Source organism: Theobroma cacao, chromosome 9 (assembly GCF_053813885.1).
Source record: "Theobroma cacao isolate CCN51 chromosome 9, ASM5381388v1, whole genome shotgun sequence".
In the NCBI taxonomy this organism is placed as follows: Eukaryota; Viridiplantae; Streptophyta; class Magnoliopsida; order Malvales; family Malvaceae; genus Theobroma; species Theobroma cacao.
The window spans coordinates 5,153,031-5,171,979 of record NC_142647.1 but is presented as its reverse complement, the minus strand read 5'-3'; the positions used below and the strand labels follow the sequence as shown (position 1 = coordinate 5,171,979).

At 33.3% G+C, this 18,949-nt stretch overlaps 5 protein-coding genes and 1 non-coding gene across 9 annotated transcripts in view; 3 read left to right on the top strand and 3 right to left on the bottom strand.

Annotated features, from left to right (window-relative positions):
- ADS1 (MATE efflux family protein) overlaps window positions 1–18,949 on the top strand; it is a 66,786-nt gene that overhangs the window by 40,674 nt on the left and 7,163 nt on the right. The gene's annotated exons all lie outside the window — the stretch shown is intronic.
- Window positions 27–119, top strand: LOC148760644 (small nucleolar RNA snoR8a). The gene has a single exon (XR_016028715.1). It is a non-coding gene; the product is annotated as a small nucleolar RNA snoR8a (small nucleolar RNA).
- LOC148760643 (uncharacterized) lies at window positions 2,835–3,255 on the bottom strand. Its single transcript, XM_088809482.1, has one exon. The coding sequence runs from the start codon at window positions 3,186–3,188 to the stop codon at window positions 2,964–2,966; it is 225 nt and encodes a 74-aa protein (XP_088665608.1). The 5' UTR covers window positions 3,189–3,255; the 3' UTR covers window positions 2,835–2,963.
- LOC18588494 (arginine--tRNA ligase, chloroplastic/mitochondrial-like) lies at window positions 5,105–11,415 on the top strand. 2 transcript variants are annotated; one of them, XM_007012937.3, is made up of 18 exons: window positions 5,105–5,293; window positions 5,819–5,889; window positions 5,994–6,133; window positions 6,304–6,379; window positions 6,476–6,577; window positions 6,713–6,928; window positions 7,204–7,284; window positions 7,805–7,888; window positions 8,004–8,108; window positions 8,565–8,743; window positions 9,119–9,203; window positions 9,407–9,593; window positions 9,750–9,819; window positions 9,931–10,000; window positions 10,236–10,325; window positions 10,660–10,728; window positions 10,802–10,906; window positions 11,187–11,415. In XM_007012937.3, the coding sequence occupies exons 1-18, from the start codon at window positions 5,188–5,190 to the stop codon at window positions 11,295–11,297; spliced, it is 1,947 nt and encodes a 648-aa protein (XP_007012999.3). In that variant the 5' UTR covers window positions 5,105–5,187; the 3' UTR covers window positions 11,298–11,415. The 2 variants fall into 2 exon arrangements, with proteins under 2 accessions (XP_007012999.3, XP_088665738.1); XM_088809612.1 differs by having other exon boundaries at window positions 5,188–5,293; window positions 5,815–5,889.
- Window positions 12,228–13,073, bottom strand: OXS3 (oxidative stress 3). Its single transcript, XM_088809616.1, is given in 3 exon segments — window positions 12,228–12,388; window positions 12,390–12,597; window positions 12,693–13,073. Coding segments are annotated over 3 exon segments (549 nt in total). The 5' UTR covers window positions 12,980–13,073; the 3' UTR covers window positions 12,228–12,334.
- MKK6 (MAP kinase kinase 6) lies at window positions 14,510–18,423 on the bottom strand. Of its 3 annotated transcripts, none has more exons than XM_088809613.1 (8): window positions 18,208–18,423; window positions 17,890–17,974; window positions 17,067–17,201; window positions 16,147–16,371; window positions 15,861–16,043; window positions 15,477–15,696; window positions 14,816–14,861; window positions 14,510–14,704 (listed from the first exon to the last, which is right to left on the bottom strand). In XM_088809613.1, coding segments are annotated over exons 1-8 (969 nt in total). In that variant the 5' UTR covers window positions 18,282–18,423; the 3' UTR covers window positions 14,510–14,703. The 3 variants fall into 3 exon arrangements, with proteins under 3 accessions (XP_088665739.1, XP_007012994.3, XP_088665740.1); XM_007012932.3 differs by having other exon boundaries at window positions 15,477–15,700; window positions 18,208–18,417; XM_088809614.1 differs by lacking the exon at window positions 17,067–17,201 and having other exon boundaries at window positions 15,477–15,700; window positions 18,208–18,420.

Sequence of the window (18,949 nt, the reverse complement as noted above, 5' to 3'; positions counted from 1 at the left end):
TTTTTAATATGAAAAATGGCGATATGGAGTTAGTGATGATTATAAAAAAAATTTCTCGTTTTAACTTACTTAATTAGGGCATGATAAATCTCTTCTTACATCCATAGAATCTTAGCTACTCCACATTTTCAATTTTTTTATTTATTTTTTATGTTTTTATTTTGTTTAATATTTTAGGTTATATTTTTTTAAGTTGAAATTTCTTGAATTAAATATAGCGTTTATGGTTGATTGAGTTAAATATATTTATAAATATTTGTATAATTTTATTTTGTATTTACAAATTTTTTGTATATCCAAATTAATAATTTAAATTTAAATTTAAATTTAACAGAATTTGAAAGTGATATTTGAACTTAAATAAAATTGATTTATAAGAAACTTTAAATAAATTTAAATAAAACGTAAATTGGGTAAGAGTTGAATAATTTCAAAATAATTGATATTGGTAAATTGTGAAAATTGTAACTAAATTAACTTATTTTGCTAATTTGAGTTCAGCTTAGATTAAAAACTAAATCAAATAAATTTTAAATTTTTATACTATTATAAATAAAATAAAAAATTATTTAGTTTTTTTATATTATTTTATTCAAACATAACGAAAATTATTCATCTAAATTTGAGTTTAAGTATGAAATTTTTTTGATAGAAGGAGAATTCAAACTTAATTTTTGCAAATTAAGTAAATTAATGTACACATTTTAAAATCAAATGATCAAGTAAGAAAATATTTATATATATATATATTTTTTTAACACCATAAATATTTTACACTTAAGTTTTTGACTTATTAATAAGTATATCTATCATATATTTAAATATTTATATTTTTTAAATATTTTTTCAATTTTATCTTTCAATATCTCAATTTTGTTCAATTTAATCAATGTAATATATATATATATATATATATTTGTTAAATTAATTTTTATGACGTGGTATAATTTTTTTAATTTTTTTAATCAATCATATGACATCGACACATCAGCATGTCGATATCACGTCAACATTGTTGCGCCATTATAATAGCTCCATGTGGCATTATCACGTCATCTGTTAGTGACACACGACATACCACATCATCATATTGGTTTCACGTTATCAAAATGTGTCATGTGTTAACATCATTTCTTTTAATAAAAAAATTAGACGTTGTTAATGAAATGGATTAAATTAAAGCAATTCTTAAAATTAATAGGTTAAATTGCTTCAATTTTAAGTATAAGAATTAAATTGAATAAAATGCATAAATACAATGACTTGGTAGGTATTTTGATCGGAAAAATTTATATTCTCTATCATAATTGGGGCGAGTTTGTGTAAGAAAGAAAAACAATAAAGGGGAAAAATGAATTTCTCGATGGAAAAGGAGAGAAGATGGAGAATATATATCTTGCCTCACCTCCATTATAAACGAATAAAATTTTAAATATATTTTTATATAATTATTACAACTTATAAATATATTTTAATAATTGATTAATAACTTGACTTTGTTCTTAATTTACATAATTTTGTATTTATATTTGTTTAGTTGTATTTGTAATTTATATGTTAAAACTTTTGATAGTTTTACTTTGTTATTATTTAAACTTTCATTTGAATTTGTCAAATTTTTATAACAATGTACATCATTTAATTCAATTTAATTTATTCTTATTTAGTTTATATTAATTAAACAAGATAAACTAAAAAGCTATTAAATATTTAAATTTTAAATTTTGAAAATTAAAAATAAAAGAAACAGGTGGAATCCATATGTCATAATGTCATGGATCACATTCTCAACTCAAATAGCATATTTGATAAGTAGAGAAAAGCACATGCTTATATACTCAATATCCACTTTATCTCTTAGTATAGGATTCGTAATATTTTATTATTATATTAATTCATCAATGAAAATTTAAATTTATTATGATATCACTTAGCACGAATTCACATTTTCAATTTAAAAAATATATCAAATAAGTAAAAAAAAAAAACTCAATTTTATATACTCAAATTTATCTATGATGTGAAATCTGTGATATCATACATCCTGCCTTAAAACCACCCATTTACATCCACAATAATTCATTAAAAAAATATATTCTATCCCTTTTTATGAATTAATTTTAAGATTTATATTTGATATTTTGTTAGTATATATTACCTATATTCAATTATTTGATTACAAAATATCACATTATAAATAAACAAAGTTAAAGGTTAAAAAAATAAAAAAATATTTTTAAAATTTTAAAATTTTATTTATTAACAAAATAATTGTATTTGATTCACTAATAACATACCATATACAAAATCATAATTTTATAACGATAACTAAAATAAATTTTTTGTATCCTCTTCTCCAATTTTTTACGAAAAATAGATAAAATGCTTATAATTTTTTTACAATATAATAGCATTTGACCATATAGGTCAATAATTTAAGGTCCTGAATTTTTTTTTTTATTATCCCATGATCATTTCAAAATCATGGATCGAAAATTCAATTTTCCTGACTTATCAATCAAAGTTTAATCACGTAAATGACATCAAAGCTCGATGATTTTGTAACTGATGTTTTGGGAAGTTTGATTTCCCTGCAAAATGCAGACAGGATGACAGATTAAACCTTATCTCCAAACGTCATCGTTTTGTCAGTTTTTAGTCTTCAGAATGGCGTGGGCCTCCCCTCTTTCAAAGTGAAAGGCACCAGCTCAAGGGTAACACTGAACTTCGCCCTTTCTGGAAAATTTAATAGTACTATTTCCAGAAATTCGTTTATGCTATTAGATAAGACAATATTATAAAAAAAATTAAAAAAAAAAACAGCCAGCAACGAATTGAAAATCGAAATAACTAAAATTCATTTATTCAGTGCTAAAAATATTTACATCCCATCAACATCAAAGTAGAAATTTGAGAAGCAAAAGCGATGATGATGGTCATGCTCACCATCATCGCCAACCCAATCAATTGGTCACGATCTCATCCGGATCTTCGAAGTTAGGATCCTTAACATCCACAACCTCTTTGTCGAACCCGATCTCAGCCGGCGAAAGCCCATCTCCAACCCATGTGTACTTGCCACCGTGACCCCCTTTCTTAGGCGATCCGCTCATTCCCGTACCAGATTTCCTATCTTTCCTCACATCCGACTTTCCATTGCCTTTGCTACTCTTCCCAGCGTTCTTCATACCTTTCACTATCAGTGTAGACTCGATACTTGCTGCGTGATCTGGTGGATTTTAGGTAATGCTGTTTATATAGAGGGGAAGTGGGTGGGACTGTGACTCTGTGGGTGTGTGTAATCTTGTGATTGAAGGATTCGTGAACGGATAAGATCATACGAACAAACCTATGTAATTAAAAATGTACCGTCGGGGGGATGGACCACGTGAAGTTACGTTGTATCGTTGTTCATGGGCGAGTAGGGGTCCCGATTGATATGTGCCGTACGCGTGGCTAACTTGTCAGGGTACATCAACTACGCGTTTGGATCTCCAGGAAATTTGTATCTACCTGCTTCTGCTACTAGCCTGGTAGTATTTGTTGACGGAAGTTTAAAAAAAACCGTGGGATATTTAGTGAGTATTGACAGCAAATTTAAGCAGCTCAAAAAACCGATTCTTTTGGTATAATAGCTGATTCCGTAATAAAATCGCACTATTAATATTTTTTGTCATTTTTTTATAAGTTTTAATGAATGAAGATTCGATCACCTTTTTTTCAATTAGACTTTGATGGAAGAATACATTATGCTTGCCATTAACCCCAAGCAATAATTGCAAGCATGTTTATTTAGCCCTGAAAATGACTGAAATGTATATCAGTATATATAGGTAGTTCTTGCTCCTGCCCCTAGAGTATTTCTAACGTTATTTTTTATGTATAAATATTGAGCAGTATTCAATATTTTTCACTATTGTATTGACCGTTGGATAGTATATTTGGTTTTTTATATGGTTCCTTTCTACATGCACATGAAGCCATAGTTTTATAAGAGTATTAACAATGCTAAATGCTCTTACTCACATCGACAATTGGACGGGTCAATTCAAATTTAATTTTTCATTATGGACTTTAGTTAAATTCAGGCCATTGGAAAAATCAATGAAGGTTGAGATTTAGGTTAATTGATTAAACTCACTATATATTTTTTGGTTCATATTTCACTATATTTTATGGTTATATAATTGGACAATAATTATATTGTGATAGATTTTTTTTTTAATTAAAAAAATGAAGATTCGAACTTTACTTTTTGGATAAAAATTATACATTAAACAATAAATTAAATACTCATGTGTGTGATGGGTTCTTTTGTTATTCAAGTTGTTTTGTATTAATCTGGAAATATTAACTTTTCTAGTAAAATTTTGGTGTGGTTGGATTGGATACATGATACAACATTCTAAGATAGGTTTGTAATTTATGATTTGTCACCTCTTAAAACCATTTATCAATAATTTTAAAATTATTATTTATATGTAGTGTCAATGGAGTTTATAAACTCTACAAGTACAATTAAAATATTATTAAATGTCTTATTTATTTATTATATCAATATTTTTAAATATACTTAAAAAGTTCATTAATAATATATTTTATAAATTTTTGTAATATTTTATATATATATGCACAATTTCGTGTCTTCATGTGTGTTCTTTTTATTGTAATCTTTGTGTATCGAATTTCATTTTATATTTGTTTTTTTCAATTTAAACGTTCTAACGATGAAGATTATATTTTTATATATCATTGATAAAATTTTAAATTTAAAATGTTATTTATATTCTGGTATTCATTATTTTATTTTATTAATATGTTTAAATATAATCTTTAACCGTGCTGAAATTTAAAAGCTTTATTAAATAATTTTCTATAATTTTATATGCATACAAGTGCAACTCCAATAAGGTCCTAATTTTGTTATTGGGTCCTTGCTATTCAATAGCTGACGTGACACGATTTCATTGGCCAAAATTAACGAACGATAAAAATAGAGGAAAAATTATAGTAAAAAAACCCCAAAAAGAAAAAGACCACATTAGACTCACGCACACCAAAGCATTGGAGGGAGGAGGAGGCAACGAAAGGGGAAGGGAGAGTGGGGCGGGTAAGGCAAAGGACGCAAAGGGTTTTTCATTTCGGGTTGCTATAAATAAAAATATTGAAAAGAAGAAAGAAAAAGCTATGCTGGCATCCTTAACCCTTTTAGTGCCGCCGGCATCGCCTTCTCAATTTCTTTCCTTCAATCGCCTCTCTCATTTCCACTTCTCTCCTTCCATCACCGTCTCTGGTCAGTACTCTTTCACTCTTCTCACTTCTTCTTTTAACTCTACTCGTTTAAGCACTCGCTGATTTACTGCCGTCACCTTTCTTTATTGCTTCTGCTTCTTCTCACATCCAATGCAAAATTTTCCATACTATTTGTGTAGTTCCTTTCTTTTATTTTTTTTTGGTGGATTTTCTGACGCATGTTTTAAGATGGAAGCTTCAGTTTCATTTATTCTTGTTTTATATTTTTGAAAATAAAATCAGTTAGAAGAGAGGTAAAATTAAACATCAGTTTTTCATTTTTTGTTGTTGTAATTGTTCTTAGTGGAAAAACATTTTACCCTCTTGTAGCAATGCATTAAGGAAGGTGTTAAATAGGACCAGTTCTATCTTCCATGTAATATTGAGACTTCACTTAATTGAATTTTTCATTTTTTTGAGTAAACAATTTCACTTCGTTTGGTTTTTTTTTTAGAATTTTTTTTAAATTCAAAATTGGTTGAGCATCCGTAATGATTTTATTTTGATAATCCCAAAAATTAGACAGATTTATTGAGAGTGACATCTAGAAGACTTGCTTGGGCAGCGAAGACGCAGTCAATAACGACAATGGCAACTGTAAGTTCATTCAACTGAAAGTTTGTGCATTACTTATTTGTATGTTTTAATTGTATTTTGCTAGATTAAGGGTACTGATTATTTTATTTTAAACTGCGCGTTAGGGAGAGGATGAATGTGTGGGCAATGTGAAGGTGCAGTTAGCAAAATTATTTGAAGCTTCGCTTAAAGTAACTGTCCCTAATGAGCCAGATGTAGAGCCATTGGTAGCTGCCTGCACTGGGAAGTTTGGAGATTACCAATGGTATTGTATAAGTTCTTTTATTGCAACAATACATATGCCTAAGATGGTGTTTTTATTTCGTTATGAAATGACAGGTTATTTGTCATTCGAACTTAGAAGTAAGTTTAACTAAATTCAACCTTTGTTATGGACTGCTTTTCTATTTCGAATCGGGAATTTCTTTGGTGCAGTAACAATGCCATGGGCCTGTGGTCTAAAATTAAAGGGAAGGGTACTCAATTTCGTGGGCCTCCAGCAGTTGGAGAGGTGGGAATTATTTGATTGTACATGTTTTCAGTATCATACTTTGATTCAATAGATAATCTTTAGTTTCCTCTTTCATTTACTTGTTTCTTTTGTTAGGCTATCAAGAATAATCTCCCAACCTCTGAAATGATAGAATCATGCTCCGTAGCTGGTCCTGGATTTGTAAATGTGGTATTGTCAAAGAATTGGATGGCTAAGGTGGTTCGCATGTTCCACTATTCTTACCTCCATGAATAGTTTTCATTTGCTTTTATTGAGCTTAATTGGGCTTTTCTTGTTGTAGTTATTGGATTAGTCTTCTAAGATAGTGTGGCTGTTTTGTTGTTTTGACAGAGCATTCAAAAGATGCTAATTGAAGGTATTGATACATGGGCACCAATGCCACCCGTCAAAAGGGCAGTTGTCGACTTTTCATCCCCTAATATAGCAAAAGAAATGCACGTTGGTCACTTGAGGTCTACTATTATTGGTGACACACTTGCCCGCATGCTTGAATTTTCAAAAGTTGAAGTACTTCGGCGAAACCATGTTGGTGACTGGGGGACACAGGTAGGTGTTGGTTCTGAATTGTGCATAGAAAGCATGGATTCTTGTTCATGCTCGATAAGGGCTTTAGCATTCATCTTATTCTGAAGTTTGTATCTATTCTTGGATGCTGTTCATGATTGAAATGGACTGTAGTCCTTCATCTTATTGTAGTCTTGCCATATGCATTAACCCTTAATTTCTTTTAAAGTCTGCCACTGTTGAAGGAGACGTTTATATATCTCTTCACAATGTATCCGTGAGTAACAATTTTTATAACTTTCCTATTTGTCTTGCAGTTTGGCATGCTGATTGAGTTTCTGTTTGAAAAATTTCCAAACTTTGAAGATGCTAATGAAACTGCCATTGGAGATCTACAGGTGAGTGCAAACTATCAAATTCCTTTGAATTTTGAAGCTGAAGGAGAAATATGCAAAGCATTGCTAGTGTGGACTGAGCAAATAATTGTTGATTCACTTTCTTTTTCTTTTCTGTGTGTGTTTTGTTTTAGAGGCAATGCCTTTTTACAAGATAAAGTATCAATGAAGTTTGCTATGAATGTTAACTTTTATTAATGTTCATTCAATAAGTTTTATTTCTAATTAAGCAATATATCTTGAATAAGCATTGAAAATTGCTCTTTTTATGCATATCATATTAATCCATATTGGAACTCAATAGTAATTCTTTTCTTTATCTTATATTTCCCCCCAAACACAAATAGATTGCTTATGTGGCATCAATAGCTCATTTTTTTGTTTCTTATTAGTATGAGATAATATCATTTTAACGTATTTGATGGTTCTTCATACATTAGTTTATTTATGAATGAAAAAGATGGCATACTGATTTTCAAAGTCGAGTGATTGTGTAATTCTAACTTGAGGTTGACTTTTTTAGGCATTTTATAAAGCATCAAAGCAGAGATTTGATGCTGATCCTGCATTCAAGGAGAAAGCCCAACAGGCAGTGGTGCGCCTTCAGGTACAATATTGATTTTGTAAAAATATTAGTGGGATTGATTTCTCTGAATGTACTTGGATTCATTAATAGTTGAATTTCTCTCTGCAACATTTGCTATTCTTAAACTCATTTCCAGGGTGGAGAAGACAAGTATCGTAGGGCATGGGCACAGATATGTGAAATCAGCCGGAATGAATTTCATAAGGTCTATCAGCGGCTTGGAGTTCATCTAGAAGAAAAGGTAATTTCTCTGCCTAAAGCTCTATGTATTGATGATACTGAGGCCAGCTTGGCAATTTTTCAGGCGCAGCTTTATATGAAATTCTCTGTATAACATTCATTGGTCATTGGAAATCTCTTTCCTTATGATTTACTTTTACGTTGTGTTTATATTTTGGGCCTATTTATATAATCATCTTCAATCTTGTACAAACTGTAAATATTCATGTTTATTGAACATATATATAATCACCGCAAAGATTACACAAATGCAATTATACACAATTACATGCTTACACAAATGCAATTATACATAATTACATGACTTTCTACTGAGCTAGTGATAGTGGAGGAATATATCTTTTTGCTGAATGCGAGATTTCTATAACCTCATTAAATTTGTGTAAACTACCAAGTTCTGTTTATATTGCAAATGTGCTCCGAATTTACATGTTTATGAGTATTTCCTTGTTGACAGGGGGAGAGCTTTTATAATCCCTACATTCCTGAGGTTATAGAGGCATTGACCAAACAAGGATTAGTAGAGGAAAGTCAGGGAGCTCGTGTGATCTTTATTGAAGGTGTTAATATACCTCTTATTGTGGTGAAGAGTGACGGTGGTTTCAACTATGCATCAACTGATCTGGCTGCTCTTTGGTAAGTTTTCTTCCTTGAATATGATTTTATAAGCCTTCATTGCTGTTTTGCGTCTCTTGCAGAATATGTGAGTGTGTCAGATTTGTTGCACAACCAAAATTAGAGTGGCTAACATTACAGAGTGGCAGCTGGTTTTTTAAAAATTCTGAAGTATGTAAACTTAGATGGTTCATTGCTATTGTTTTCTTTTCCATGTTGATCTCCTGGGGTACTTGTTAATCTTAGGCCAATTTGCTTTGAGGAGTTTACTGTTTTACTGATTATGGCATTTGTTTTATAAAGTTTACTGCTTTGCTGTGTTGATGTGGAAAATGTTAGCCTAGGCATAGGAATTAATCAGCATATTTGCATCTATCTTTTTACTTCAATTTGTAGGTATCGCCTCAATGAGGAGAAAGCTGATTGGATAATATATGTAACAGATGTAGGCCAGCAGCAGCATTTTGATATGGTCTTCAAAGTATGTACTCAAAGCTGTTTCCTTAATTTTTTTATGAGAATTTTTAAAAATATTGTATTAATGAAGTGAAACTTCCCTTTATTCTAATTACTTACAACTACTAGATTGATGCATGTGGAATACTACAAATTAAGGTTCATAAAGTGCTGTTCCAACTTTTGACCTCTAGCTATAGGCCTGACATTATTTTGGTTTCTTTTCAGGCTGCCAAACGTGCAGGGTGGCTTCCACACGGTGATGGTTCATATCCCAAAACTAGCCATGTTGGTTTTGGCCTTGTTCTTGGAGAAGATGGCAAGCGTTTTCGAACCCGTAACACTGAAGTAGTTCGATTAGTTGATCTACTTGATGAAGCCAAGAGTCGAAGCAAAGCAGCACTTATTGAGCGTGGTATAGTATTGAACCTTATCTCTGTTGTCACAAATGTTTCTCAGCTCTCTTTGAGTTCTTTATGTTTGTAAAACTATTTGTGATGTATGTGTTAATGCAAGTTCTAGCTGTTGTCAAACTTCTTGTATCTGAAATTGCTGCTTGGGTGCTGATCAGGTAAGGGTGAAGAATGGACTGAGGAGGAGATTGAGAGTACTGCTGAGGCAGTTGGTTATGGTGCTGTAAAGTAAGCTGCTTATCATGATATAAACTTGTTTCTCTTACTGCTATTCCTACGTTCTCTGTATTTCTTGTTCCATGTTGGTATCGTATTAATATTCTTGAATTCTGATTACAGGTATGCTGACTTGAAGAACAACAGATTGACCAATTACACATTTAATTTTGACCAGATGCTTAACGATAAGGTGCCTAAACAATTTTCTTGCTTTTTGACTGTAGATTTTGGGAAGCTATATTGTTTCATCATTTTGTGTTTCTAATGAAATTTTTTTTGCTGAAGGGTTCTTATGTTTTATTCCCCTTTTTCTTTTGATTGTCGTTTGCTGACTGGTCCTAATTCTACTAATGTCGTTACTGTTCTATATCACTACAATCACCCTTAGCATCTGATTCTTGCCTTCTAAAAATTTTTTGTGACAGGGCAACACTGCTGTTTATTTGCTGTATGCTCATGCTCGAATCTGTTCAATCATCAGGAGATCTGGTAAAGACATTGAGGAACTGAAGAATGTAAGTTCCCTCTTAACCTGAAGCTGTAGCTTCCTTAAACTGTTAGTTGCATTTGCACCACTTGTTATTGTGCATCCAACCTGTATTGACATCAAAAGAACGACCAGTTCTTTTTGCAGAAAGAATTGAGGCTTTCTGTAGTTTTGTATCTTTGGACGGTGTGGAATATATTTTGCAATGTTATCTACATATGGGTTTTAAATCTTGATCTTTCACTTAAAAATTGGAGGGGCAGCTATTTATGTATGCTCGCATAAGGCTAGTAGCGTTACTCGTTTGTAGCAGATTCAATGTCTGTAACTTCTGCCTTTTTGTATCTGTTCATTTCTAACAGAAGGGGACAGTAGTATTGGGGCACAAGGATGAGCGTGATTTGGGGCTTCATTTGCTACAGTTTGCCGAGGTAAGAACTCAAATCCAATCAATTCCTTGCTTCTTGACCCAGGGTTGGTTTGACACATTTTATCTAACTTCAGGTTGTTGAAGAGGCCTGTACCAATCTGTTACCAAATGTTTTGTGTGACTACCTCTATAATTTATCAGAAATCTTCTCGAAATTTTATAGCAACCCCGAGTGCAAGGTATGATCTGTAATCGAATTTACAGTTTCTTGGTAGTGTAATGTTGGTGGTTTGATTGTTACCTGCTGCCCTTAAAAGAGCGCAGAACAAACTAGCTTTAGAGGACAGCGGTTTCTACCACTACATACCCTATCTCGAAATTCAGAAAATTTTATAGCAGCCCCAATTTTTTGTAAAAAACATTGTGGCATGTGCATAGAAGTCATGAACAAAAGCGTACGCATGCAGATTTAACTGTTGCTAGCCTTATCATGTAACTTCTGGTTGATAAATTGGCCAGGTTATCGGGTCAGATATGGAAACGGGCCGACTATTGTTATGTGAAGCAACTGCTGTGGTCATGAGAAAGTGTTTCAATCTCCTGGGCATCACACCAATTTACAAGATATAATATTGTGTAAACCTACAACCTCTTGAGAAAGGGATAAAAATTCATATATCCTCAACCTCCACAATTGTACACAGATCATATTAGTTATTTATTTGGAGAATTTTGATTGTGCACGTAATATTTTTTTGGACATTTAGCTGCTTAGTTTCTGAAAAAGACGCCGGCTTTAATCCTTCCCACTTAAGGCATTTGTACAGTAAGCCTCTATACCGTCCTCAATGAAATTAATGGATATCTCTGCCTAATTAAAACAGGAACAGCACTTTTTATCGGTTTAATTCTCTGACAACTGGCAGGAGGGATACCTGTCTCCATTGAAGTGGCCTTCAAAAGAGAAAAACTTGTCTTAAAAAAAATTGATTTAAAGTTCAAATCCTTTTCACAACATAAAGAGCTGATATCCATCTTTACTGTAATCCATTCTTATTGTCAATGGAGGAGTACCCTTATTTTATTATTGAGAAGGTGGGATTTTGGATTATTCTGATATTGTGTCCATGCCAAATACAACTTTTTGTCCGTGATGCCAACTCTTTGTGAATTCGTGTATTCTATTCCTTCTCGATTTTAGTTTGAAGATGAATTCCATTGACAAAGTTTTCTTTTGTCTCAGCGACTGAATTTGATTCATTCAAAACCTAAAAATATTTTTAAACAACGCTGGTTTTTCTTCTCTATCTCGTCCTGGATAAATGAAAATGCCATTGATTCATCGTGCTTTTAGTTTCAGACGATGGTATTTCATCATAACAGAAGGTAATTGCTAAATTAATTGCTCCCCAAAAATCCTCGATGCTGCCTGCCTGCCAGCCAACAACAACAACTCAATAGCTCGCTTGAATTACAGCTTCCGTTATTCATGTTTCATATCCCATTTGTCTTTCTTTCTCTCTGTGTGTGAAGACGATTTGTAAAAAGAATCCTCCGAAATGATGAGCTCAATAGTTGCTTTCATGACATCAAAAAGCTATACATTCAAAAACCCATCCTGTGCACATTAGAAAGTTGTTGTGCAATGGGAGATGGAAGGTTTACAATCACTCACTAATCACGAAAGTACTAATACTTCTCTTACCGAGAGAAGACGTTAGAGCAACCCCGCGAACTTTTCTTTGATATCGTAGCTTTAGGGCTATATGACTTGTTGTTGTGAGCATCTAGTCCCCATCCATGGCTCTTGCATGACTTCATTTTAACTCTATAAGGAATCACTTTCTTTGGAAGGTCTTCTATGCTCCTCACCCTTGCTAGAGATGTGAAAGATTGAGACTTCCCTTGATAATGTTTAGAAAGACCTCTCCTGCATGTTTCAAACAAGCCCACTGATCTCAATCTTTTTGCTTTCTGCATAATTTGGAGAGGGAGAAGAGAGGAGAAAAAGATCATATTGCTTACCTGATAGGTAGTTGAGCCATGAGCTCGGACAACTCATAGAGAGGCCCATTGGATGATAAAGATGATGACGATGATGACGTTGCAGAAGCTGCATCCTCAACCAAGTCTGATGAAGATATTGAAGAAATGGAGTTTTCTGAATTTTCAAAGGAGGATTCAATGGATATGGAGTCCATTGTTCCATTATTACCTCCTACCATGATCGTCAGCTTACTGCACCAAGCTTCATTGCTATCCATTTTCTTCAGATTCATATCTTGAAATATTTGGCTTGCTTCTTCACCCATTTGGATTGCAAGAACAAGATCTGAGTTCTGAAAACCCTATATCCCATGTGGTCCTCATGGAGGGAGCACATACACATATATATATATGCCTGTTTGATATCCCTGATTTACATTTTATAATAAAAAAATAGCAATCTTTATTGATAATATTTGGCGATAGATATGTAAGTACTGGATAATCTTGACCTGTATTTGTTTATTTATGGTTATATTTTATTTCTCCTCCTGTTCCTGCCTTCCAAGATTTGTCATTATCAACTCCTTATGGTCTTGAATTTATTAGCTTTCTCATACGACTAGGAAATCGGATAAGGTCTACGTTTGAAGGCATCCATATCCTAGTCACCATCTTTTTTTTGTTTGGCTGAAAATCGGGTCGCTATCTGTGGCAAATTTGCCTCAAAAAGCCATGACACATTCTACATGTTTGCATGTCTCAAGGCAATCCCATTGTAAAACTTGCCAAGGCAATGGAGTAATCTCTAGATGTATTGGGACAAATAAGAACCTCCCCATAAGTTCAGGGAAACATTTTTTGGTGGGTTTAGGTGTTCTGTTTTTTTACCACTAATCCTTGTTTTCCTCCCCCGCTTACCATTCAATTCAATTTGCTTACAATTTGACAAAGAAAAAAGAATTAAATTAAATTCTTGTGGCTATATGTGGAAAGTCATTAATCTTGTCAGTTTCCTCATAAATTACTCACGAGGTTAAGGCATCAGCAAGCTCAATTTCTTCTTGTAAATTATTTAATACGAAAAAGATGTTCAAAACCCATCTTGAAAAATTTGGCGTTGAGATGGAGAGAATCAATGATTTCAGCTGTCGGATTCAAGGAGCCTTTAATTGCCAGCTGGTGAATAGGATCCTGATGTTCATCAAATGATTTCAATGTCTTACACCTACCCTTATTACAACTGTCTTCTATTTTAGGAACAGCCAATTTTTATATGGTCAAAAAAGCAATGCAAGCTGTGTATTCTTTTAAGAAAACAAGCCTGGCCATGGTGGCATTTCCTCGAAAAGTTGAAAACAATTTTCCGTGGGGCATTCCTAGTTTCAATCAGAATTTAGCTGCATCCATGCCCAAAGGTCTTTTAAGTGTTAACTCGGACAGATCATTGCCAATGCATAAAATTAGTATTTACTTCTTATAATTGATGGGTTTCTGTATTTATTTTATTTTCTTTTACAGGTGGGTTGATAAGGTACGGAATAAGGATAAGAAGGTTGACCTGGGAACAAATCATGATGGGAAGTAAGGGCATTTGATGGGCAGTGGAAATGCCGCCACATGCTTTTGTAAGTGGGCCTTGCCGTCCTAGTTCTCTAATTCTTATCCCCTTTTAGTGCCCACAGCTTTGAACCCTAATCAGCCCTTTTGCTGTTTATTCTTCTCCCCAGGTTTAATACCCACAGATCCTACTCTGCCCAACAGATTATTTCTTCCTCAGGTCATTGTTATCAATGTGTAGAGAGGAACTTGTTTCATAGTTGAAATATTAAACCTTGATATATGAGAGCATAAGATGGAAATTGCTACAAGAAATTCTTTATGTATGTTTGAACAAGATAAAGAGTGATGCACGACCAGAACATTTTACATTCAAAAACATATTACTACAAGGCAGATTATCTTGGGTAATTCACTGGAGGTTCCAAACTACCTACCAAAATCCCAAGATCAATGTCTTTGCCTTCGAACTTTTTGATGAAGGGATGACTCTACAAGAACAAAAGAAGTTTCAATCAATGTTTTAAATTAGGGAGGAAATTCTTCCATGTAGAACTTTTGCGAATCTATCATGAACTTGGTGGTAAACCATGTGAACTTACCAAGAGGTCCAAAGAAGATGCTCTGTCTCGAGGGTTCTTCTGTATGCTAAAAATGGAAAAGGAAATAGGCAATTACATTACTGTTCATCGATCACAACAAAAGCAAATGGAATCTGCCAATGATAAGAAGGGAAACCAATATAGACAAAAAATGGGAGATTCTAATTTTACATCACACCAATTTGAAATGTTGTTCTGAATGATGCAGAAACTTAGTGTAACGAAGAATATTATGTAAAGAAAATGAAAATTAGTGTAAAATCTTCTCAAGAATATGCCACAAAAAAAGAACAAAAATGTAACTCGCAAGAGATTTTGCTGTCCAATAACTTCAGGAAGATACGACGAAAGGCAAGTATGGTATATATGGGTTGTCTTCAAACAAAATTGCAGCATATTACTATATCCATAAGCCTCTGAGGATCAGATTTTGGTTCCTAGAGATATCGAAAAGGTGGGACTACATCATGTAATGAACTTATGCACCAATTTTTCTTGCTACATGCTCCAAAACTGGATAGCGTATCGGACAGGGTTGCTAGCTTACACTAGAGGCCTAGAAAATGGCAACAGAATACTAGAAAACAAGCACTCAGAGACCAAGTTTGAGCGATCTCTTGGATGATATGATATAATGCAAAATAAACATGTAGGTATTTACCAGGCTGATACAAATGAACAGAACTCTGGAGAGAATTGATCTGGTGGAGCAGTTGGTGGAGGCTTTTCCACAATTGCCTGCAAAAGCTCATAAAAGCTAGGCCAGCTTTGCTGATCTTCAGATTGCATATACGGGAAACGTCCAATAGCACACTCAAGCACGACCATGCCCAAACTCCAAATATCACTGCTATAGTCGTAAGTGCTCCCACTAATTCTCTCTGGCTACAAACCGGAAGAGGATGAATAAAGATAAATTTTTATATCAAATCTTAGAGAGGATAAACACATTGAAATAGCTAATCACAAGCAGCGAAACGAGATGCTATGATGAATGGCAAACCAAAGGTTACAAAGTGATTTTAACTGTGGAAACTCCACATACCGACATGTAGTTGTAAGTTCCTACAAATGTATCTCTCTGGCCCATGGAGCTAGCTAGCATTGCACTGACACCAAAATCAGTGATCTTCACTTCCCCTTTATGGTTTACCAGTAGATTGGATGGTTTTATGTCCCTGTGTATTACATGCCTTTCATGGTGCAAATAGACAAGACCCTGTAGGACCTGAAAATAAAAGTTACATGAGCAGAAAGAAGAACTCTTTGGATTTTGCTAGGACTTTTGTTTAGGTCATTCATAAATTTTCATAGACAAGGAGGAAGAATACCTGCTTACACACAACTGCAAGATATGGTTCAAGAATCGTTTTAACTTGTCTGATCACATCGGCCAGAGATCCACGGTCCATGTATTCTAGCACAAGAGATATGGCTCCATTGTGATAGAAAGAATGGTAGCAAACTACAACATGTGAACATTGTGATGCCTGGTTTATTTTAAGCTCCTGCACAATTTGCTTACGAATTTCCTCTTGTATGTTCATTTGGATGACCTGCATTACATAGCCCAATGAATTTCCTGGAATCTGATTTTCCTCATTTATAATGGCAATGTTCTAAGCATTTCAGAATTTCTTACACTCATGTAATATTTATGTCAACATACAGTATATGTACTTGTAATTAAAATAGTGAAGACTTCAATATTTAGTCAAAATCAGGGAAATGTTAAAATGTTTTTTTGTTTTTTGAGGATTTTCTTTTGCAGTTCTAGAAATCAAACAATTATGAAGACATGGCCATATCTAAATCAAACAAGAAAAGAGAAGCACAGGTTATTATATTCCTTTTGGTGTTAATCTGTACTACAGTATGAAGCACAAATAAGAAGTATGGGAATGGGACAGGCCTTCCCTCTATGTTCTTGTAGATCTTCAACAAAATAGTACTACATTTCAAATTTTCATTGTGAAAATGATACCAGCATTCAAGGTCGTAAGTACTACTATTCATGCCTTCTTTTGCCACGCTCTCGCCACAAACTATCATGATCCGCATTTTACATGTACTAGGAAATTCTCACATCCTACATGACTTGAAAGAGGGAAGAACACTGATAAATCCTATAACATCAGTTCCTGGTTTAAATTATAAGTTAAAGACAACAAGGATATCAGCAGAGTCTCTTAAAAGCAAGTTCAAAAACTAACAAGCAATTGAAAAAGGTTTGTCGGTCTTGAACAATTACCTTCAAGGCAAATAATCTTCCAACCCATTTATGGCGAACAAGTTGTACTACACCACCACTTCCCTTCCCAATAACTTTGATGGTCTCAAGGTCTTCCAATGAGAAATCAAATTCAAGCTCCTTGCCATCAGAAGGCTGCTCAAAAATAAAAAAAAAAATCCAAAAAAGAATATCTTGAATCCCCAGAAAGTTGATTCTAAAGAGCAAAAGGATGAATAATACTATGGTAACTTGAACAAGCAATGCTGTGTACCCCAACTAGTTAACTCCATGTTTATCCAACCACGAACACAAAACATACGGACTTTAGAGAGAAAGGAAAAATAGCAAGGATTTTGAAGGGGAGAGGGCAGAGGGAGGTAGGAAGAACCGAAGAAGGAAGAAGGAGAAGTGTAAACTAAGCAATGGAAGAAGCAAGAAAACCCTGAATAAGTAAATTGGTCCGAGAGTCCAAAGTTAGAAAATTAGATACTAATGGAAAGCACAGCAGCACCCTTCTCCACGGTTTCCCAGATTCCAAGTTATTTGAACTCAATCCCAACTTTTAAGCATCAATATTATTCTTGTTTTTTAAGGGTAAGAAAGATGCAGCAATAAAACATAGTAATTGAAAGCAGAGTCAGAGGTACACTTGCAACACAATACTAATATCAATCAAAAACAACTGAGGAACAGTTTATCCATGGGCAGACAGATCATAAGTAACTTACATGAACAAAGTAAACTACTTAAAACTAAAATGGAAGCAAAATTTAACATTACTAAAAGAAGCAGAAGCAGACTTGAAGGTGACATAAAGGTTCTAGATTAGCTTAAAACTTACTCGAGATTCTTTTTCCTCGGAAATGAGCCTCAAGCCTTTCTGATTTAGAAGCAAATCACCATCATGAAATGTCCCACTCGCCGTCCTGAGGATATTATAGCAAAAACAAAAAGTTTCAAATTCAAAAATACTTTCACCGACATTTGGCTAGCATCAAAACAGAGCAAATGCAAATGCAACGGAAACCATAAACCGATCAATCCATAAACTTCGATTCAAAAAGCGATTCCTGGTAAATTAAAAAGCGCTGTTCAAAACTAAAATCTAAGCAATCTCTATAAATGCTTAAGGAATGGCAAAAAATGCAATAGAACTTACAGGAAAGAAGAGATAGGGGTTTCCTGAGCAGGAACAGAGAGCTTCAGTTGCTTCAATGGTTTCTTGCTCTTCATTTTCTTTTCTTAATTTCAATTTTTTGAAAAAAAAAATAACTATTCAGTTAGGGTTTGCATAACGGACTCTTCAGAAAAAGAGAGAGAAACAAGCTTTTTTTTTTATTGTTAATTGAGAAAGTGGTGATGGATTCGTTGGAGTAACACGAATTCAAACGGGAAAGACCGCGTAAAAATTTAATTCAATTTTTATGTATTTTATTTTTATTTTAATTTCTCGCACAATATAGACAAGTCAAATAATACAGAAAGGGCAAATTATATACTCCTAGTAGTAATCTTATGTGGACGGGCTTTCAAACCTATGGTGGGATGACCCAATATGGGAAAGCAACACCGCTTGATTCTGTGTGTTTACATTTTGATTACCCAAATTTAGGACCATGGGAAACGTTTCAACTTTCAACTAGGGGCATATCTACAATAAGTTTATGTTATGTGGCCTTACCGTATTTTTAATATTTTTTATAAAGTAGGTAAAACGTGGATCAATTATGTTCAAATTTCTTATTTTGATATTTTTATTTATAAAAAAGAAGAAGTGAAGAGAAGTACAAAATATGTGTTGATGGTTATAATAAATATAATAATAACTATTAGTGAGAGAAGGTATTATTTTTTACATTACATTTGAAAGTAATTGGCTAGTCTAGATAATATACTTAAAC